This window comes from Aythya fuligula, chromosome 16 (assembly GCF_009819795.1).
Source record: "Aythya fuligula isolate bAytFul2 chromosome 16, bAytFul2.pri, whole genome shotgun sequence".
In the NCBI taxonomy this organism is placed as follows: domain Eukaryota; kingdom Metazoa; phylum Chordata; class Aves; order Anseriformes; family Anatidae; genus Aythya; species Aythya fuligula.
Genome location: NC_045574.1, coordinates 6,493,864 through 6,513,040, shown reverse-complemented (window position 1 = coordinate 6,513,040; position 19,177 = coordinate 6,493,864). Strand labels below are relative to the sequence as shown.

At 43.1% G+C, this 19,177-nt stretch overlaps 1 protein-coding gene across 2 annotated transcripts in view; it reads right to left on the bottom strand.

The window, feature by feature from the left end:
- Window positions 1–15,261, bottom strand: part of CEP250 (centrosomal protein 250) — a 30,999-nt gene extending 15,738 nt beyond the window's left edge. For both annotated transcript variants that reach the window (XM_032198195.1, XM_032198196.1), the window contains exons 1-16: window positions 15,145–15,261; window positions 13,769–13,837; window positions 13,044–13,126; window positions 11,589–11,754; window positions 10,856–10,962; window positions 9,373–9,600; window positions 8,670–8,766; window positions 8,098–8,196; window positions 6,932–7,093; window positions 6,446–6,624; window positions 6,022–6,204; window positions 4,939–5,083; window positions 4,502–4,648; window positions 4,094–4,324; window positions 2,404–2,597; window positions 146–273 (exon numbers count right to left, since the gene is read on the bottom strand). In XM_032198195.1, the coding sequence (XP_032054086.1) occupies window positions 146–273; window positions 2,404–2,597; window positions 4,094–4,324; window positions 4,502–4,648; window positions 4,939–5,083; window positions 6,022–6,204; window positions 6,446–6,624; window positions 6,932–7,093; window positions 8,098–8,196; window positions 8,670–8,766; window positions 9,373–9,600; window positions 10,856–10,962; window positions 11,589–11,754; window positions 13,044–13,126; window positions 13,769–13,837; window positions 15,145–15,261 (2,335 nt within the window). The remainder of the gene's footprint in view (window positions 1–145; window positions 274–2,403; window positions 2,598–4,093; window positions 4,325–4,501; window positions 4,649–4,938; window positions 5,084–6,021; window positions 6,205–6,445; window positions 6,625–6,931; window positions 7,094–8,097; window positions 8,197–8,669; window positions 8,767–9,372; window positions 9,601–10,855; window positions 10,963–11,588; window positions 11,755–13,043; window positions 13,127–13,768; window positions 13,838–15,144) is intronic.
- Window positions 15,262–19,177: the final 3,916 nt, after the last annotated feature.

The window sequence follows — 19,177 nt, the reverse complement described above, 5'->3', positions numbered from 1 at the left end:
ACAGAAACAATGGTTCTGATTTTGCTAGCCTTAAGCTGTTTTAATTTCAGTGCAAAAGGGCTCTGGCTGCATCTCCTTCATTCCTCAGCACTGCACTGCAACCAGGTGAGAGTATCACCAGAGACAAAATACACGAGGCTCTCACCTTGCACCACTTCCTTAGCCTGGATGACTGTATGCAGTTGCATTTCAAGCTGACTCCTAGTGATCTCCAGCTGAGATATACGCTGCTGCGCCTCAAACAGGCTTGATTCCAGGGTCTCCTTCACTGACCTGCATGTTGTAAACATAGAAAGAATGAGCTTCTTACTCCTAACATGCTCAGGGAGTTATTCCAGTAAGAAGTGGTTCATAATCCCCACACCTGAGAATGGAAAATGGGTTGTGTGGAAATTTATGAACATAAAACATATTTCTGCTACTTTAAATAGCAAGGCAGGCCTCTCCAAGGGAATGCCCAGGTTTTACTTGTGACCTAGCATAACACAGGAAGTACAGTCTAATTTGATCTCAATAGCCAAATCTTAAATTGCTGTCATCTGATATATGACAAACAAGTAGTTGTGCCCACAGAGTCTGTACCAGCAAGCAAAAATCCATCCATCAGGGCTCACAGCCCTGATACCATCAGCACTTCTGAATGACAACAGGATTTTGGAACCTGGAGCTGAAGTTACTTCCCTGCTCTAATACTGAGTCCTGTGTGCCAGTGTCTTACAATATACAGCATTGCTTCATTAGTACAGGGACACAATTAGGATAACATCATTAAAGGTACAGCAATAAAATCCACAATAGCAACATTTCACTGCTTGCTTGAAGATATGTCTTCCATTGTACAACAAAGAAGAGCAAACACATATCTGACTATGCCAATTTCTGACAGTCCAAAGTAAATGTGCTACACTTTAAGGATAAATAGAAATCAGTCTTTGAAACAGAACAGAAAAGACAGAGTCCAAAACTGTGACAGCAAAAGGCTCGAGACCATCATCTGGCAAGAGCAGTTGATGAGTCTTCGTGCTAATGCTTTTATCTATTAACAAAGGCTCTTTATAACTAATTTCCCTCTTCTTTTTACTGATGCTGTCACTGAAAAATAAAAAGAGCTGAATGCTTAATAAAGGCTCTCTGTAAGTACCTACTGCCAATCTCTGTTTTCATGAAAATATATGGAACAGATATAATCAAGCAGTAAGTATCCTCCACTTCACCTACACTGATAAAACCTGGAAAATCACATCAGTGTTACAGCCACTAGAAGAAAGCGAAGAGCTGTTTACAGACAGTTCAAGTTCAAAATTTATCATATTCCACCTTGCAGCTCTGGCTACACTCTCCTCTGGAAGTTTAGCCAGCAATAAAAGTTATGAACAAGCAGTACAGCCAAATTGACAAAATATTATTCAGCTGGATCAAATAAGAGAAGCTGGAGCTCAGAAGAAGCAGCAGCTCTCAAGAAACACACTGAGCTGAAACAGTGTTTATCAGCCTTGCCAACAACATACTCTGGAGTGGTCAAGTGTAAGTCATGATGCATGACAGACAACCTCCAAAATAACATTTATACAGCTTTGCAAGTTCAAGAGTCTTCTAAAAGCCACCTAGAACACAGGACAAACTTTGTTTGTGAAAAGCAGAACTTGTCACGTTTGATCTTAGTAGCCTGATACAGCACAAGGACAGTATCTTGTTCCTTCTCTGCGTAATATCTCTGTGATATCCGTCTCTGGAGGCCACGTGCTAAGGTGTACAGGACCCACACATCAGTGATTCACATCAGTGATCAGCAATTCCCAAAGACTGGCAAGGTTTCAAAAGAAGCTTCCCCACTGCAGGCAGAACCAAACCCAGGTCCTGTACCACAGTTAACATGAGTTAGCTTAGAAACAGAAAGTCCTCAAGATCTTCAGCAGAAGCCTCTAGCTTCACCCTCTATGACAGCATCCTACTCAGAATGCCTGTATATAGTACCCTTGAATCCTAAAGGTTTCTGTTCAAATGTACAGAACAAGAAAACAAAAACAAAGAGAAGCCTCAGGCTCCATTAAACATCTAGATGCAAGCAGAGAGCATGGCACTGTTATTTCTCAATGCAGAGCAAAGGTACCTGATACTGAGGATTCAGATTGGCTTGCTTTAGACTTCACAGTCACGTGCAAGGTAGCACAAACATGAACCCAAAGCTTTTTTAGATTTAGCTCTCAGAAAAATAACATTCAAACCATGATTATTATATGGGTTGTTGTTTTTTCCCCTCAAGATTCTTCAATTTTCTGTCTATGGAAGGTCAAGCTGTCTGACAAGCACACGGTCTGCAATAAATCCTTGTGTAATGATTACCACCTTTATAATTACAGACATTAAATAATGTCCTGTCTAGGGCCTCCTCCCTGCCTTTACCTGGCCTCTGCCAGCTGCTCTGAAAGGCCTTGTCTGTCCCGTTCCACAGCTGCCAGTCGCACTTCAAGGGCAGCCTTCTCATGCACCAGGAATTCCTTCTCTTTGGACACCTTGGCCAGTGCATCCTCTTGGCGAGAGGACTCTTGGCGCAACTGCTCCAAACCACTGCTAGCTGACTCTTGCTGGAGGTAAACCTGAAAGCAGGATAAAATATAGTTCTATTCATTTCTCTGAAGATCTGCTCAGAGCCAACCAGTGTCACTTCTGAATCAGTTAGAGCTCCTGTACTGTGGGATAAAAGCCTAAGAGCATCTGCTGTATACAGCACTAATACTTACAGTGCCGAAAGGCACTGGGACTTGGAAGTGGTGTGTAGGGCTATACTGGGTTGGCTGGGACCAGACAGCTACTTTAGGAAAAAATGTACATACCCCAGACTACGTGTTTTCATGCAAAAATCCTGCATTTTCCAGAACTGCTACCTTGCAAACTAAAATTCTCTCAGAATCTGTATCAGTACTCGAAATTTTCAGGTAGCTTTGAGCAAAAGTAACTTTCCTCACTGAAGAGAGTTAAAATAAATATGGTTTCTCCTTTAAAAAAAAAAAAAAAAAAGGAATAAATGTAAAGCTGTTGGATGCAGTGAGGTGATGTTTGACAGGGAAACAGCCCTTATGGTGAGCATTGTCATTTAGTGATTTATGAAAGTCTGGCTGACATGGCCAAAAAAATGGTAGACTATATAATAATTCATGTCAGTAATAATGTTTAATCATCTTACACAAATAAGTTTTCTAATATACCTTGCTGATATTCAAACTTGAAGATTAACCACTATTTTTAAGCTTTTATCTTCAATATAACACCTCTGCTTTGTACTTGACAAACAATTTACCCTATAGCCAAAGACTAGAACAGAACAGACGATGAGAAAGAAGCTATTTTCCTCTCAGTTATCCGCAAATACCCATGACTGTACATTACAAAACTGTCATTTAAATGATGAAAAACTCTCCTCCAGTGATACGATTCCCATGAGCTTTTTCTCTAATATATTGAAATCAGTTAGTCCACAGAAAAGAATCTTGCCTGTTCACCTATTTCTTAAATTCCTCCTGAAAACCTAAAGAGGCTCTAACAATTCAAACCTACAATTTATGTCTTGTCTTAAAATATAGTTTGAACAACAACAGCAAGATGTCATTCCCCTTTGTAGCAGTACAAGGCAGTAGATATTGACTTGCAGCTCTGTACTGCTTCCAAGATTTAAACATAAGAAGGGAGTTGTGAAAGTTGTGGTCTTCACAACAAAAAGCATAAATAGAAACATATGGCCTGTTTTTTACCTCAGAAAAAGATGAAGAGCTACAATTGTTTGCCTCTTTTGTCACAGATAACAGTAGCAGCCTCATTCAGGTGCACAGGCAACAAAAGTAATTTCTATGAAATTTATCAAAAGCAAAAAAACAGGCCAAAGCAGACAGTTTAAAATATGCTGTAGAAGCAAAAGACAGATCAATCCCCCAGAACTACAATCTCTGCAAGCCACCAAACCATTTCTAAAAGGAAGAGAGTTTTCTGATCTCCGGTGCTACCAAGCATCTTGTTGACAAAAGCACTGAAATATCAAAGACACAGCTTCCCTGAGCCAAGCAGCCAAATGTCAGAAGAACCTGTTTTTTTGTCTTACCTGGTTGAGTTTTTCCTGGGTTTCTTCCTTCTCCTCTGTCAGTATTCTCAGTTGCACCTGCAGCCCCTCCTGTTGCTCCTCTGCTTTCTTTAGCAGCTGCTCCAGGTGGGATTTCTCTGCGCAAAGCTCTTCGTTTGTTCTTTTGTAAGAGCTCATCTTCTCCTGTACAGAGGTCTTTGCTCTCTCCATCTCATCCACTTTACCTGACAGAACTTCAGTCTCTTGTTCCAGCTACAGTCATGGAAGCAGAGAGGAAACAAGATACAGCGAGATTTACTCTGCATAAAGTCTGGACAGAAAAATAACACTTCTCGATATTCAGACAGTCATCCTGTCTGAAGCACAAGTCTGAAAAGAAACAGCAGCTGGAGACAATCACCTGGCAGAATCCTTGGAAACTCTGCTCACCTGCAACACAAGCTTGTTCAGTTGCACTTTATCCAATGCAAGAGCTTCATTAATACTGCTCATCTTTGCTGTGGCAACATGTAGATCAGCTATTTCAGAACTCTGCTTATTCTGAGCCCCTGTCAACTCTGCTACTGACTGCTCTGCCTGGAGAGACAAACGAACAACATGAAAACAAAGACAGGAATATCCCTGACTTTAAGCAGCAACTCCAGATCTCCTTTGCATCTCTGACAAGCCTGATGTACTCCCAGTTAAACCTTTCCAATAAGTACGTGAGGATTAAAGCCACCGCAGAATCTGTATGGAACACAGCATTGTCCAAGAAGGATAACACCATTTTTCCCTCACTTCTACTGCCAGAAACAGCATCTGTGGTGGTCTTGCTATCAGAACCCCTTCTCCCACAAGTGCTACCTAGGAAAGAGTGGCCATACCTTTTCCAGTGCCATTGTAAGCTCGTGTTTCTCTTGCTTCAGAAGATCCCTCTGAAGGTGTGATTCCTCCAGCATCTCTCTTGTGACTACCAACTCACTCTGTAATAATGAATGTTTTGCTTCAAGTGCAGCTAAGTCCTTCAGACTTGAGAAGGGGAAAGGTAAACATGTTTTTAGTGACAAAAACATTATAATTTCCAAAACAAAGACTACATACTAAACCCCAGTTACAACAGTTTGAAGGATTTCCACCAACTTTCTATTTACACTTGAAGAATGCTGGGTTTTTCTGACTAGAGCTGTGCCACTCTTTCTCACTGATGTAGGTGAAATGTTCATCAGTAAGAAAGTTAAAAAAAGTTTTCAAAAATCACAGTACATTTCCAAAAAGTTTGGTAACTCTCATCCTAACAGCTTCCTGCCTGTTAGTTACCTCTCTCCTTTTTGATACAATGGACAGAAGACAGCAAAGTTCTTCTCTGGGTAAGATACTTTTTTGGGGTTTACATAATATTTCCCCAAACTGTTCTTACCTTCAGCACTGGAAGAGCTTGCAATCTTTTTGGGGAGGGGATGTATATGAATTTTCAAACTAATGATCATAGGACTATATAGAGCAATTCAGGCTGGAAGGGACCCCAGGAGGTTACCAGCCCAATCTTCAGCTCAAAGCAGGGTCAGCTATGGGATCAGTCCATGTTGCTCAAGGCTCTATCCAGTTGCATTTTTTAAATTCTCAGGAGTGGAACCTTCACACAGTAGAACTGGTTGCTCAGATATGTTGTGACTGTCACGTTGTTTGTTTTTGTCATTTAAATCCAGTCTGAATATCTGTTTTAGTTTATGCCTGTCATCAACCACCCCGGTCAGGTTTGGAAAGATTTTTTTAAAGGGTCAGAAAGAAAGGACATGGAGGCAGCTGTGCTGTATGTCAGTAGGTACCCAGACCTGCCCATGTACTCCCTCAATTTTCTATGCTACAGATGATAAGCACAAGAAATTCATTCCTTTGTCGTGGGCAAAGAGATCTCCTAAAACTCTGGCAAATGCTCAGCCCTGCCCAGAGAAAGCTTTAACACTCACAGGAGGTCCTGGTCATGACATACTCTCTCCATTGCTTGTTGCTGCTCCAGCTTTTCCCCTTGGGCTGAATCTTCCTTCAGCTGCAGTTCAGTATTACTTCGACGCAGACGCGAGGCTTCTTGCTCACTTTCGTCTAGCTGTTGCTGTAACTCTCTCCTGGTTTTCTCTAGGTTTGCACAGTCACTGCAGAGACAAGTTAAAAGAATGAGGAGACCTGCACAACCACTGATCCCATTTTCATAATTCTAGGATGGAGTTGCGAGGAGCAAGATAAGGAGGGACATGCTCTTCTCCTCACAAGATAACCGTGGAGGGAAGGAGAACTTAAGGCAGGGAAGGAGAGTTCTTTGACCATCACACCTTAGAACTCCCAGAGCTGGAAGCAGATTGTCTGTAAAACACAGGAGGAGGATGAAACACACACCTTTTGAGCGATTCTACCAGGGACTGAAGGTGCTGCTGTTGGCTGCTTGACATCTTACTTTCCTCTTCCAGTTGTTCAATCCTTTGCTGCAGCTTTTTGCACTTTTCTTCCTCCTGTCTGTGTTGGTGTTGCAGGGAATTTATAGAGTCCTGCCTAGCAGAAAGCTCTTCTTTTAAGGCCTGTAAGGAATGGGGAGGAAAATAGCACAAACAAGCAATAATAAGTAGGGAAGATGGCTTCAGATACAGCAACTCGAGGACAAGCAAGTAGAGACAGCTCACCTGAAGGCAACAGCTGTGATGAGGGGGAGGAGATCAGGACAGAAAAGCAGTGGAACACAGAGCTGGTGAGACTGGCAAGGCAACATAGTAGCAAGAGTAGGGTGGCTAGAAGGAAACTGGGTAAATAAACAAAAAGGTCTGAAGCCAGGTGAGGCGTGAGCAGCTGAGACTGTGGCCAGTGGTGATGACAACCAGAAATTCTCACCTGTGTTGCTCTTCGCCTCCTTGCCAGTGCTTCCTGAACCAATACAAAGGCATGGTCTGCATCAAGAGAGCTCAGACAAGAAAGGATGTTGCTAGACTCCGGACGCTGGAAATTGTCAGTGCAGGCAAGGCTGACTGTGCTGTCACTGTCATCTAACACCACCTGAAAGCCCACATCAAACCATCACTCTTTGCTCAAACTATTTTATCTATTTCTACTTCTTCCCCCACTTCACCCTAGAGTTATTAAAGACTCAATTCAATAATTTCTTCAATGAGAAAAGAAGTATCATCCCAGCCACCACAAGTACTCCAGAGATTTCTGAACACAGCTGCTATAAAAAAGAAGAGAAGAAACAAATGTGAAGTGGTTGGAGGCTGCTTGAATGCCCAGTTTCTTAAAAGCTCTTGGGAATGATTTTGGTCTCCTTCAGCTTCTCAGAACCACATATACAAGCACCAGATCAACACTGGAAATAGCAATGAAAAGAACCATTAACATTGCCCAGGGATGAAGACAGCTGATGAATACTGGAAAACAGTAATGAAATAGCTAATGTTTACAATTACTCCGAGAGGCAGCAAAAAAGGAAAAAATGACTAAAATAAGTAGAAAGAACTGACTTTGTGAGAGGCTGTCTAAAAGATCTGATGATTAAACCTCCTGTACAAGGTGAAGTTTTGGACTACGTTAAAGTTACCCCTAACCAGTTGGAACAGTTAAGATTCTGTGATGATAATGGTCAGTGAAGACAGAGTGAAGGAGCAAGGCTGGCAAGCACATTGATTGAGTCAGTGACCTTTTATAAAAATCTGAAGAACAGCACAGTCATTGCTCTAGGAGGGTTTGGGAAGCCTCCAAGCAACACTGGAGTACAAATGTCAAGTAGCCAACTCAGAAAACACAGTTCAAGAGAGACTTTAGCATGACAGTGAAGGCTTAGGTACTGAAATTCCTAGCGACTCAGGTGAAGAGTCACAGGAGAGCCAACTCTGACGTTTTATGTCAGATTTTATATCAAAAAAGTGGCACAAAAATGAAACAGCCAGCAGCAGCGAACAAACACAGTATACAACACGTGAGTCTATTCACCATGCTTTTCTATTTCCTTCATTAAGTACTTTTAAATCAAATTTACAAGGATGTGGACCCAACTTCGTACTCACCTCAGTTATATCTTTGATTAACTTTTGAAGGGCAAGATTCTCTTCTTTGGCATTTTTAGTCAATGAAGCTTCATATTCTACCTCTAATCGACTTGCTTCCTGATAATAGAATGAGGAAAGAGTGTCCAAGAGAAGCTCCCCTCTGGAGCATTCCCATCTTCAGCAGTATTATCATGCTTGTAAGCCTCAGCCCTAATGATTCCAGTATATTACTTTCCATAATCTATTCATTTTTTTCTTTGCTAAAACTAAGAGAAAGATCAGCAACTCTATAGACAGCTAAGTTATCAATTTCAAGTAACTTTTATCACTAGAGACTTCAAGTCAGGGGCAAAAGTACACTAGTAAAACCTCCCTAAGGAAGGCACCCAAGATGTCTGTAGCTCCCCTGCCATTGCCTGCACCTGGACTGACTCCACATGTGCCAAACATGTTCCTGTTGTTTCAGCACAGCTAGCATCTTTACTACACTTTCTCTTGAGGAAGCCACACCTCTTTGTGCTAAGGCTGTAAAATAAAGACCTCAGACCAAGCAGACACTGGGCTATTTCCCAGATAAAGGTAAAACATACTAGAATCTCCACAGTGTTGTTAAGTGTTTTCATGGTCTTCTCCTTCTCCTCATTCTGCTTCTGAGATTGTATAAGCAAGGCTGAGAGCTCCATCACCCTGAGAAGAGAAGGTCCACGTGCCATTCCAAAAGCACACCATCAGCTGTTAAAGAGATAAGCAGCTCCCAAAAGCACAGCAGAAAAAGTTCAGCCCAGAAAATATAGCAAAGACAGATTTAATCTCTACATGTACCGTATGTTGCAGAAAGGCACTACTCGCCCCAAAGGACTCTGCACTCGGTCTTCCAAAGAAATGTCAGTACAGAGGTGCTACATTGCTTATGATAGTCCTCTGCAAATTCCTCCCAGCAACTAGAGCACAGTCCTGGATAGCAAAAGGGCTGTACAAGAGACAGAGTGCTCTTTATACTGCTCTGAATTTCTCACCAAGAACCAGTTAACAGCAAATACATTACAATATGCAATCTCCCCCCAGTCTTCTTACTCAGAAGAGAAGGGCTTCTGCTAAACTGCTAGATTCTCCTCTTCCCCCCCACCCCCCTTTTTTTTTTGTTGTTGTTAAAGGCAATACTATGACTATGGTCAGAAATAAGGCTATAGAGAATGTATGTGTTTTCAACATGAATACAGCCTATCCATGAACCTGTGAATCAGCAGTCACAAAAGATAATGTTGGTAATGCAAAAGCTTAAAATATATTAACCTATCTTGAAGTTCTTTCTTCTCCAGGTCACCCTTGATTTGTAAGCACATCACTTCCAAAGTCTTCTGGTTTATTTCCCTTTCCATTTGCTGCTGTGCCTGATCCTTTAGGACAGGTCTACCCAGAGTGATGGACTCCCAGAGCTGTATGCCAGAGTTTAGACGGAAGCAGTTTACAAGTATGGATCCAGAGAGCCTAATTTGCTCTGCCTTCAGCTCTGACAAATCTCTGAGGAAGAATAAAGAAAAGAGCTGATGTTTGCACCACCATTTTTATCAGTTAGTCCACTTTTTAAGCACATAATTGGGCAACAGATTACATCTTTGCTAGGGACAAATCATTCATTTGATACTCTGGGATTAGGATCTGTCTTGACAGTTGTAGAATGAGTCTATTTCTTCCTCAGAGACAAGAAGAAATGTGTGGCATAGCCAGAAGATTTCAAGGACTTCTAATTACTCTTATTAATTGCTGTTCTTGTTGAATCATATTGACATATCCACACCATTAGTAGATGTAAGGAATTTTGCCAGGGTCCACAGCTTTTATACCTAGGATATCAGTATTAAGTGACCTTTTAGTATCACCACTTAGACTGATAAGAGGCTTATGAAAATATGCACATAATAACCATTTTGGAAAGGTGGCATAAGAATAATCTTTGAATGCTGTTAACAAAAAAAAAGCACAAATTAAATAGTAAGTCAGGTATACACTACACATTAAGGAAAGCTTATCAATGTATAAGAAAAATGTCTGACATTAACCCAGAGTTTGAAATTGCATGCTTACACCAGAATGCAATATCAAGGCTACAATATTATTGCTTGCATAGAAAGCAACTGTGAGAAAGAAAATTCAGTGAGTCCAAGAACAAACGAAACAATAATAAAGAGGTACCAAACTAAGCAATATAAACTGGATAAATGGAGTAACAAGGTAGAAAAGTTATTTTTCTCTCAACAGTGTTGGTACAGGTGTTAGTGAATACAAACTGGCCAGAGTAAATGTAAGCTGGACATAAAAAGAAAAAAACAAAAAAACATAATCATTAATATTTCCTTCAGAATCAGTGAGATAAAAAACCCAGTGAGATTTAAGGTAGATTTTAATCATTCTAAAGAAAAGACTGCATTATTTGCTGTATGCATAGGTTTGGTGACTCCGTTCTCTTCCATATGTATATGTGTACCTATACATCTGAGTTTGGGCGTATTAGCCCAAATATCAACATAGTCAAGTTCATCTGTTTAGGGCCTTGGGCCTCTGCATTGCCAAAGCCCTTCAGTTTTATTTGAAAACCATCCTCAGACAAAATGTATCTGAAAGAGGTGTAAAGCACACATAATGGCATTGCTTCAGGCTATCAAAGGACAAATCGTATCTTCAGCTGTAACTAAAGCAACATCAAGGTTCCAAAAGCAGATGTGAATGGAGGCTTACATTTTTTTCTCCAAGAGATGTAGTCTTAACTTCTTCTCACCTGTCAGTGGCGGTCTTCATTTCAACAAAATGACGGCGGAAGGTCACCACCTGACGCCACAGGCTCAGAAGACGGTTATGCTCACCCCTTAAGTAGCTGTCATAAAACTAAACACACAAAGACAGAAAGAAATGGCAGCCTTCCCTATTACTACACAATTCTTCTAGATCTGAGAGAGCACAACCATCATCATCAAATCTTTAATAAAAATTCCAACAGGGGCATCAAGGACTGAATAGGCACCACATACATGTAAACATCCACAGTAGACCTGATACCTGAATTCAGAGATGGGAACATCCACACTTCTCCTGTTGTAGCAGATATCAACAAAGCATACCGATCAGAGATGTCTAACAGTCTAACAGGTGGAGGAAGACAAGAACAAGCCCCTCCAGTGTGAGATTTTCTTGTAACAGGCTATTGGTAAGAGATGCGTGTCTTGACCTTCTCTGAATTTGGAAATATGGAGACCTCTCTATGTTTCACTGCTGATATTTAAGAAATATTAAAAAAAAAAAAAAAAAAAAAAAAAAGGGAGTTCATGCATGACTGCCCTACAACGTCCAGCAACAGGCACACTCCTCCACCTCACACCCATGTTCTGCTAGCCAGCACCAACACATTCTCAATAGAGTAACAACTTTTACATCATAAGTTGCCCATGTCAGCAGTAAACTGTACTCTCATTCCAGTCTGTCATCACTTTGACATTCCTATAGCCTATCCTTACCTCACGTTCATTGTGCCATTCACTCTCCTTCAATTCCAGTTCGTTCCGGGCCCTCATCCAATCTGCTGTCAGTTTTCCAACATCTTCTTTAAGAGCTGAATTCACCTCATTTGCTTTATCCAGGTGCTCCCGCAGGAGAGTGTTCACTTCTGCCAGGTTCTCACACCTCAGAAAGGAAGAAACAGCAATGAGCTCATTGAACAACTGCTATCCACAAGCAACATCCTCACAATTTTCCATCTCCCTCAACACCGACTTTCTTGGTGAACTGAAAGATAGTAAATGTACTTTCTAGGAATAACTAAGACATCTCTGTCATGGTAATCATTTTTTTCTTATTATTTTAAGTCTTCGTCTTCCATCTACAATTTCAGTCTCCCCTTCTTCTTCAACTTCACCACTAACGTCATTAACGTCTTGCCTTTCCTCTGCTCTGTCATCCTGCATCCCGCTGGAAGCACAATTGTCCTGACCACCTATCTACTTCCACTCACATCTGTAAGTTTCCATATCCTTTCCCTTGCAATATTGATTGTACTTCTGCGCTCGCCTTTTTTTTTTTTTTTTTTTTTTTCAGAGTCTCTCTGTCCTTGTCCAATACACTAGGACTTGCAGTAAAAACCCCACCTTGTTGATACACTAAACTGCACACCACTAAACCAAAACCATATATATAGGGGAAATAGCTTTAAATTACACTTTCAACTGAAAGAAACTTCTACAGGGTTCCCAAAGTGCAGTGCATTTGTAGCCCACAAAAAGGCTTTTGACTATGCTCACTGTAATGAATATAAATATCAAACACTGCAGGCTAATTACATTTGGGCCACAGCCTAATATATCCCACTCGGAAATTATTTCATGAACAAAATCTGAAGACTGTTGCCCAGCAAACAAGAACAAAGTTCAGTTTCTGGATAAAAACAGGAGTTGTGCTTCCCTCACTTTACTTTGCAACACAGGTAACACAGCACACAGATGTACTTTATACCTCACACCGTTCATGTCTTGAGCAGAGGGAGAAAGAGAAGCACAGAAAAATATGACAGAAGATGCCTGTGTTGCCAAATGTTCTACTGAAAGACTTTGATATAAGCACAGGATATGCTATTCAGACAAAATACAACTCCAAACCAAACAGGAAAACACCTGCCGCATGAAATCCTTAGGATGTTAGGGCTTGATTTCCAACATAAAGCAGAGCTTTACTGAGCAGATCACCTATGGAATAATAAGAAAATTCAGGCTGGAGATGGACCTTTGGAGGTCATATGACCAACCCCCACTGAAAACAGAGCTATTCAGCACACATCACTATTAACTGCACCACAGAATGGACTGTGGACCTTTCTCCTTTCAAAATGGCCTGTCCAGCCACTTCCAAACTGACAGGATTTCTCTTGCTTCCTTGAGCATCCAAGACACCAAGAATCTGCTATTGCTCCTCCTTTTTACCTTCGCTGCTCCTCTTCCAACTGGAGCAGTGCTTTTTCCAGGTTGTGATCCTCTGTGGGTTCCCATCTGTCTGGAAGGGATCCCTTAAGAAAGGAAAAGTTTAGTCAAATTCTTGCATTTCCTTCATTACGGTTATCATCAATTGGTTTCCCCTCCATTTGTTTGGTATCTCAGGAATTTGTATCTTCTTTCAGGAATTAGTGTCACAAATACAGAGAGGAAGGGAGGGGAAGAGTCAGTAGTTCTCCTCATTTTCACACTCTCACAGCTATCTGTTCTCAGCTAATGACCACAAGTGCTCACTTAGACTTGAAGCTTGGAAATACATACTCTCCTAATCTTTGTTTCCTGGGTTTACTCTAGCCATGAAGCAAAAAGAAAAGCAGAGAGCCTTCCAAGATGCTATGTTTCAACCAATTCTTATTCAGAGACAGACATAATGTAACAGGCAGGATAGCCCTCTCCTGAGACTTAGTACAAATGTTACTCCAACTATAAATCATTTATAATGTCACTCTTTCGCAAAATTAAAATCCTTCTTGATGTTTTTTTTTTTTTTCGGACTGGCATTTCTATGACTACAGGGTGCTCTAAGAATGGCAACTGGACAAAATACTGAAAGTCAAAGTTACAGTGCTTCTTTAAATCCTCCTTTCAGGACAATCTTGTTTTCGTCTGCTGATGTTTTAGGGGGTCTTTAATCTGATTTAACAAGTGTTACGTACCTGCCCACTCAACCCTCCGGCTTCAAGTTGCTGCTCCAACTCACGACACCAGTTCCGATACTGCAGCAACTAAGATGGATATACAGAATTAGGATGAGAGAAATTAAGCTTATAACAGACTCAGCTCCTCCTGTGTTAGGTTTTCTCTAAGCCTTTCCAGACAGAGCCTAGTACATTTCACAGCACTGCTGACATACAGAGAAATCATTATCACATGGAAGCTTCACCTCATCTAATACTAAAAAAGTGAGAAAGGGTTTATTTTATGCATAGTATTATCTGCTCATCCTGAGAGAGTGAGATGACAAGCAGAATGATGAGACCAACTTAAAACAGCCATGCCAGGCCAACTCCATCCATCAGACTGAAGATTATCCTGTTTAAACCTCACCAAACCACATTAAATCCAGAAGGAATTGCCAACACCAAAATCAATGTAAAATCCTAGTAAAATCATTTTTAATTACAGGTTTGGAAGAAAAAAAATTACGAAGTGGCTCAGGATGCCTCAAAAACAGTCAGGTTTCTGTTAACCAAATACTTTCTGTATCACCAGTATCTTATACAGGTTCATCAGAGAAAAATGCTATTTCTTGCTACACAGCAAAACAAAGTGGAAAGAAAAGCTTTGGCAAACACTGATAAACGACTGCATAAAGGGGAGGGACTTCAGAGCAGACAGGTCTGCGAACAGCAACTGACTGTGAACAAGCAGCAGCCCTTCAGAAAACATTTAAATGCAAGTGACAGAAACTGAAAAGACTTAAAAGGGAACAATCAGAACTTCTGTTCACTTCCTGGAGGAAGAAATGTGCTTTTATCATTTATTTGCTATTACCACTTGCTCTCCAAAGACATTTCCACACCATGTCAAACACAGCCCAAACATATAGGCTTTACCTTTCAAGCATCAGGCTTCTTCATACCTGTACAACTAGAAATAGCCTTTCAAATTCGCATTACTTTTCAATGCTTAGCAAATTAAAGTTAGTTCTGCCCACAGCCTTGCCAAGCACTTCAGCTGAGCAGCTTCCTCTGCCGCAGCCTCCTGCCAGGCTAAAACCACGCACACCCAAACAAACCCGCCAGCACCCCTTCGGCCACCGCCAGCAGCAGGGCTTCGAGGGCGCTTCAAGGGAGGCCGGGGCGCTCTCTGGCAGCCGGGCCGCGATTAACCGAGCTCAGGCCTGGATGCCCGCCGGGCACCGGCTCTCCCGGGAGCTCTCCCCGGCAGCGGGGCCAGGCCGGGCGGAGCAGGGCGGCTCCGGGGCCTCGCCCCAGCCCCGGGCTCGACGCCCTCACGCCCGCGGAGGCCCCACCGCGGCTCCCGCCCGACCCCGGGCAGCTCCCGGCAGGCGCCGCCGCCCTCCCCTCACCTTCTCCTGCAGCTTTCGCACCAGCACCGCTTGCCGCTGCTGCGCCTCCTCTGAGCTCTGCAGCCGGCGCCACAGAGAGGCCTGGCTCCGCGCTGCCTCCCCGTCCCCGGCCGCCATCCCCCGGTCACCGGGCCCGGCCCTGCCCGCCTCGGCTCCCGCCGCCCGGGCGGCTCCGCCCCGCCTGGCGGGCCCCGGGCTGAGGCGGCCGCGGGGTGGCCGCCGCCGGGGCCGGCAGCGGTTTGGGTGCGGGCACCGACCTGAGGCGCCCCGGGCAGCGGGGCCGGGAGGGAGCGGAGCTGCGACACGCACTGCCCCGGCTCCACGGGCAGGGCCTCACAGCAGCAGGGCAAGGCGGGTGGACGCGCAGAAGGCGCTGCTGAGCTGAGAGCTTCTCTGAGCTTTCGCAGCAAAAGCAGACCCTTCAGATAGCAGTTAGCAGGTCATGGCTGCTACCCGTGATTTCACAGTTCCAGCTGCATCTCGTTTTTCTGACATGGCAGTTAAGGGTGTCTAGACAGTCACCTTCAAGGCAGTGGGAACCTAAATAGTGAGGTGGATTCACCGCTATGAATAGCTAGAGGATTGTTAGAAATCCAGGCAAAACCAGAAATATTCAAAACTGGGTGAAGTGTCTCATGAAGCTATGGTTGCAAAAAAGGGTTTGAGGACATAGCAGCAGCTGGCTGAGGAGGCCTGCCCAGTTGGAGAGCAACATTGGTATAAAAGGTGGCAGGGAGCTGCCCATGCTGTGCCTGTTCTTGTGTCAAAACGATGACGAAAACTAGGAGTGGCTCAGAAAACAACCGGGTTCTGAAAACTAGCTTCTCACGAAGTGGCAGGGGTTCGTTTAAAATATAAATCCTTGTCAAGTGAGACAAAAATAGAAAATAATGCTTTATTTTTGTTTGTTTGACCTGCAGCTAGATGAGTCCAATCTACAAATACAAATGAGTTCAATCTACTAATAAGGTGTCCTTATTTATATATACACATATATATAATACATATATATTTATGTATACAGCAGTGCTGCCAGGCATGTGGATCATTTTATGCTGTCTCAACTTTTCTGTCTTTCTTAATGGAAGTGCTGCTCTGTAAGTGTTGCACTCCTGTTAGTGATATGCAGAAGCGTGAAGATGGAGGCCTGTGGCCATGCCTCCCAGAAATGAGAAATACTGGCATGCAGATTCTGCCAGAAGCAGTGTCCGGTGTAAATTATTTAAGGGACAGGAATAATTGGTAATATGTTTTCAGAGCTAAAGGAGTCCCCAGGGCTTAGCTCAAAGGAACTCACAACACCTCTGTCTCTGCAAGGGCTCACTCTCAAAGTCATAGCAAGCCTCTTGATGTCTCTAACCACGTGCATGTCCCTCCCAGCTGTGCCAGGACACAGCAGCTCTGAGCACTCCAAGGCTCCTGAGGAAAGGAGGGCAGGTGAAGGCTGAGATGGATCTGCCCATGTTTGTCAGCTCCATCCCCAACAGGAGCAGCAGCCAAGGCATGCAGCCTGTCCCACTGTCCTGGTACCTACTGTGGAAATGGGAGTTCTCCAGCCTTGCTAGCAAAATGCTGTGGTCCCAGCTGGGCTCTTGCTGTAGGACTTGATTCCCAGTGGCCTGGGGTCCTTCTTCCTGTGGTGTTTCAGGTGAACTTCTTGCACAAGGCCTCCTGTGATTCTTTCTAGTTCATTATCTTCTTTTAAGACTAATTAGATCCCAAGACTACTGTCTTTCAATTGATTCCAAGTGTCGTCCAAAAATGCTGTTTCCTTTTTTTGTGCTCTGCCTGGCTTTCTGGACTGACTACCATCATTGGACTGACCATCTGGACTGACCACCATCATTGCAGCAAACAGGTACTTTTTATTGCTAGTGCTCTTGAAGCAGGATGTGTGGGACACATCCAGTTCTGGTCTCCCCAGTACAAAAAAGACAGGGATCTCCTGGAAAGAGTCCAGCAGAGGGCCACAAAGATGGGAGGCCTGGAGCATCTCTCCTACGAGAAAAGGCCTGGGTCTGTTCAGCCTGGAGAAGAGAAGACTGAGAGGGGATCTTACCGATGTTTATAAATATCTGAAGTGTGGGAGACAGAGGGATATGGCCAACCTCTTTTCAGTGGTTTGTGGGGACAGGACAAGGGATAATGGCCATAAAATTGAACACAGGAAGTTCTGCACTAACATGCGAAATAACTTCTTCGTGATGAAGGGTGACAGAGTACTGGAACAGGCTGCCCAGGGAGGTTGTGGAATCTCCTTCTCTGGAGATATTCAAGACCTGTCTGGACACCTAACTGGGCGGCCTGCTCTAGGGAACCTGCTTTGGCAGGGGGGTTGGACCTGATGATCTTTTGAGGTCCCTTCAAACCCCTACAATTCTGTGATTCTGTGATCCTTGTGGGTCCCTTCCAACTCAGGATATTCTATGATGCTGTGTAGTGGGTAATACCCCTGGGCTTTTCTCTAGGTTTGTCACATCCATAGCTTGCCATTGTTCAAAGGCTATCCAAGTCTTGATGACCAGTGACACAATTCTTTCCTCAGACTGCAATTTCCTATTTATCATTAGGACATTTTAGGGCTTTTTAAAATTATGCCACAATTTCCTTTGTTATTAGGAATTTTGTTACTTTTGTTTTGCTCCAGCCCCAAACAAGTCTTTTTTTTTTTTTTTTTTTTTTTTTTAATCTACAGCATCTCTTAATTTTCTGTAATTCTTTCCTTTCAAAAAAGAAAGACAGAACTGCTGAATTCCTCCCCAAAATTAACTTTGCAGATTTTTAAAAGTCGCTCTTGAAAAAGCTTTGGTGTAGAAATCCAAGTTCTCACAGAAATAGAATATTAGTTGGTTTCAATAAGTAAAAGCAATGTGTCAGCAAGTGGGGCTTAACTTTTGGAGTTTATTTGGCTAAATCTGTGAAATGTTCCTTGGCTTCCTGTTGTGATCCCTTCCTCCAACCCATCCAGGATGTCCAGAGGGACTCTCAGAGCAGTCTGTTTGAGAAGCTGGCACAGCTTCTGTAGTCAGGCTCCTCGGGGTTTGGCAAACAGGAGGCAACCCCATGGGGTGGAAACCCGAGCTGCCCTCCCTCTTCAAGTCCCCAGCACACTGAGAGAGGAGCTGCCCCTACAGAATGGGCCATTGCAGGGCAGACGAGTGGGTGGTGTGAACTCAGCTGCTCGAGTAATGCATGTGTCCTTGGCCAGTAGTGAGAAATAACAGGCCTTGAGCATCCTCTTCCACTGTCCTGTAGCTGGGCTAAAGCCTGCACCAGAGAGGGGTTTTCCATCTACATACTGAAGATACCAGGGAAGCTTGAGCTTAGCCTGAGCTAAGCGTGGTCGCCCCACTTTAGCAGAGGGACACAGTCAGACACCCTGTTGCATGGGTGCTGTCTGGGGCCAAGATCCCCCTCTAGGAGCCATGGGGCTCTGTGCAGTGACCGAGCACTTAGAGGGACAGCGTCTCAAGAGAGACTGTTTAAAAGATAGAGAATAGTTTGCACAGTTTCTGCATGCTTTTACTCTTTTATTTTATTTTTATTTTTTTTCTCTGTTGGCCTGTCCAATCTATGAAGACATCTAATTCCATGGTGAGATGAGGACCTGATTTACCCGTTGTATGCATTCTTTTACTTGCTGCTACTGGCAAAGTCATTTTTTTTCTTGTGTAATAAAATCCATAAATTGATGGGTATATTAATCTCAGATATGCAAAGATTGTTGGAACATTTGATTGATTCTGGTTTTAATCAGATTTACTAAGAGACAAGGCCTATTTACACGGTCATACCTTTTGCTCTTTCCTGTCCATCAACCCAAATCATTTGTGTATCTGCAGATCTCAACCAAGTTTGACAGAGCAATAGAGATCTGAAAGATACTAAATTTTTATAATGTTTGTGAAAACTGGAAGCTTGTTAAAATAGACGCGTGAACACAACATTTAGCTGTTTTTGTGGCCTGATGGCTGGTGAATACTTCCATAGTGCAGAACTGGTGCTACACACTGCATTTGCCTGCTGGAGTGGT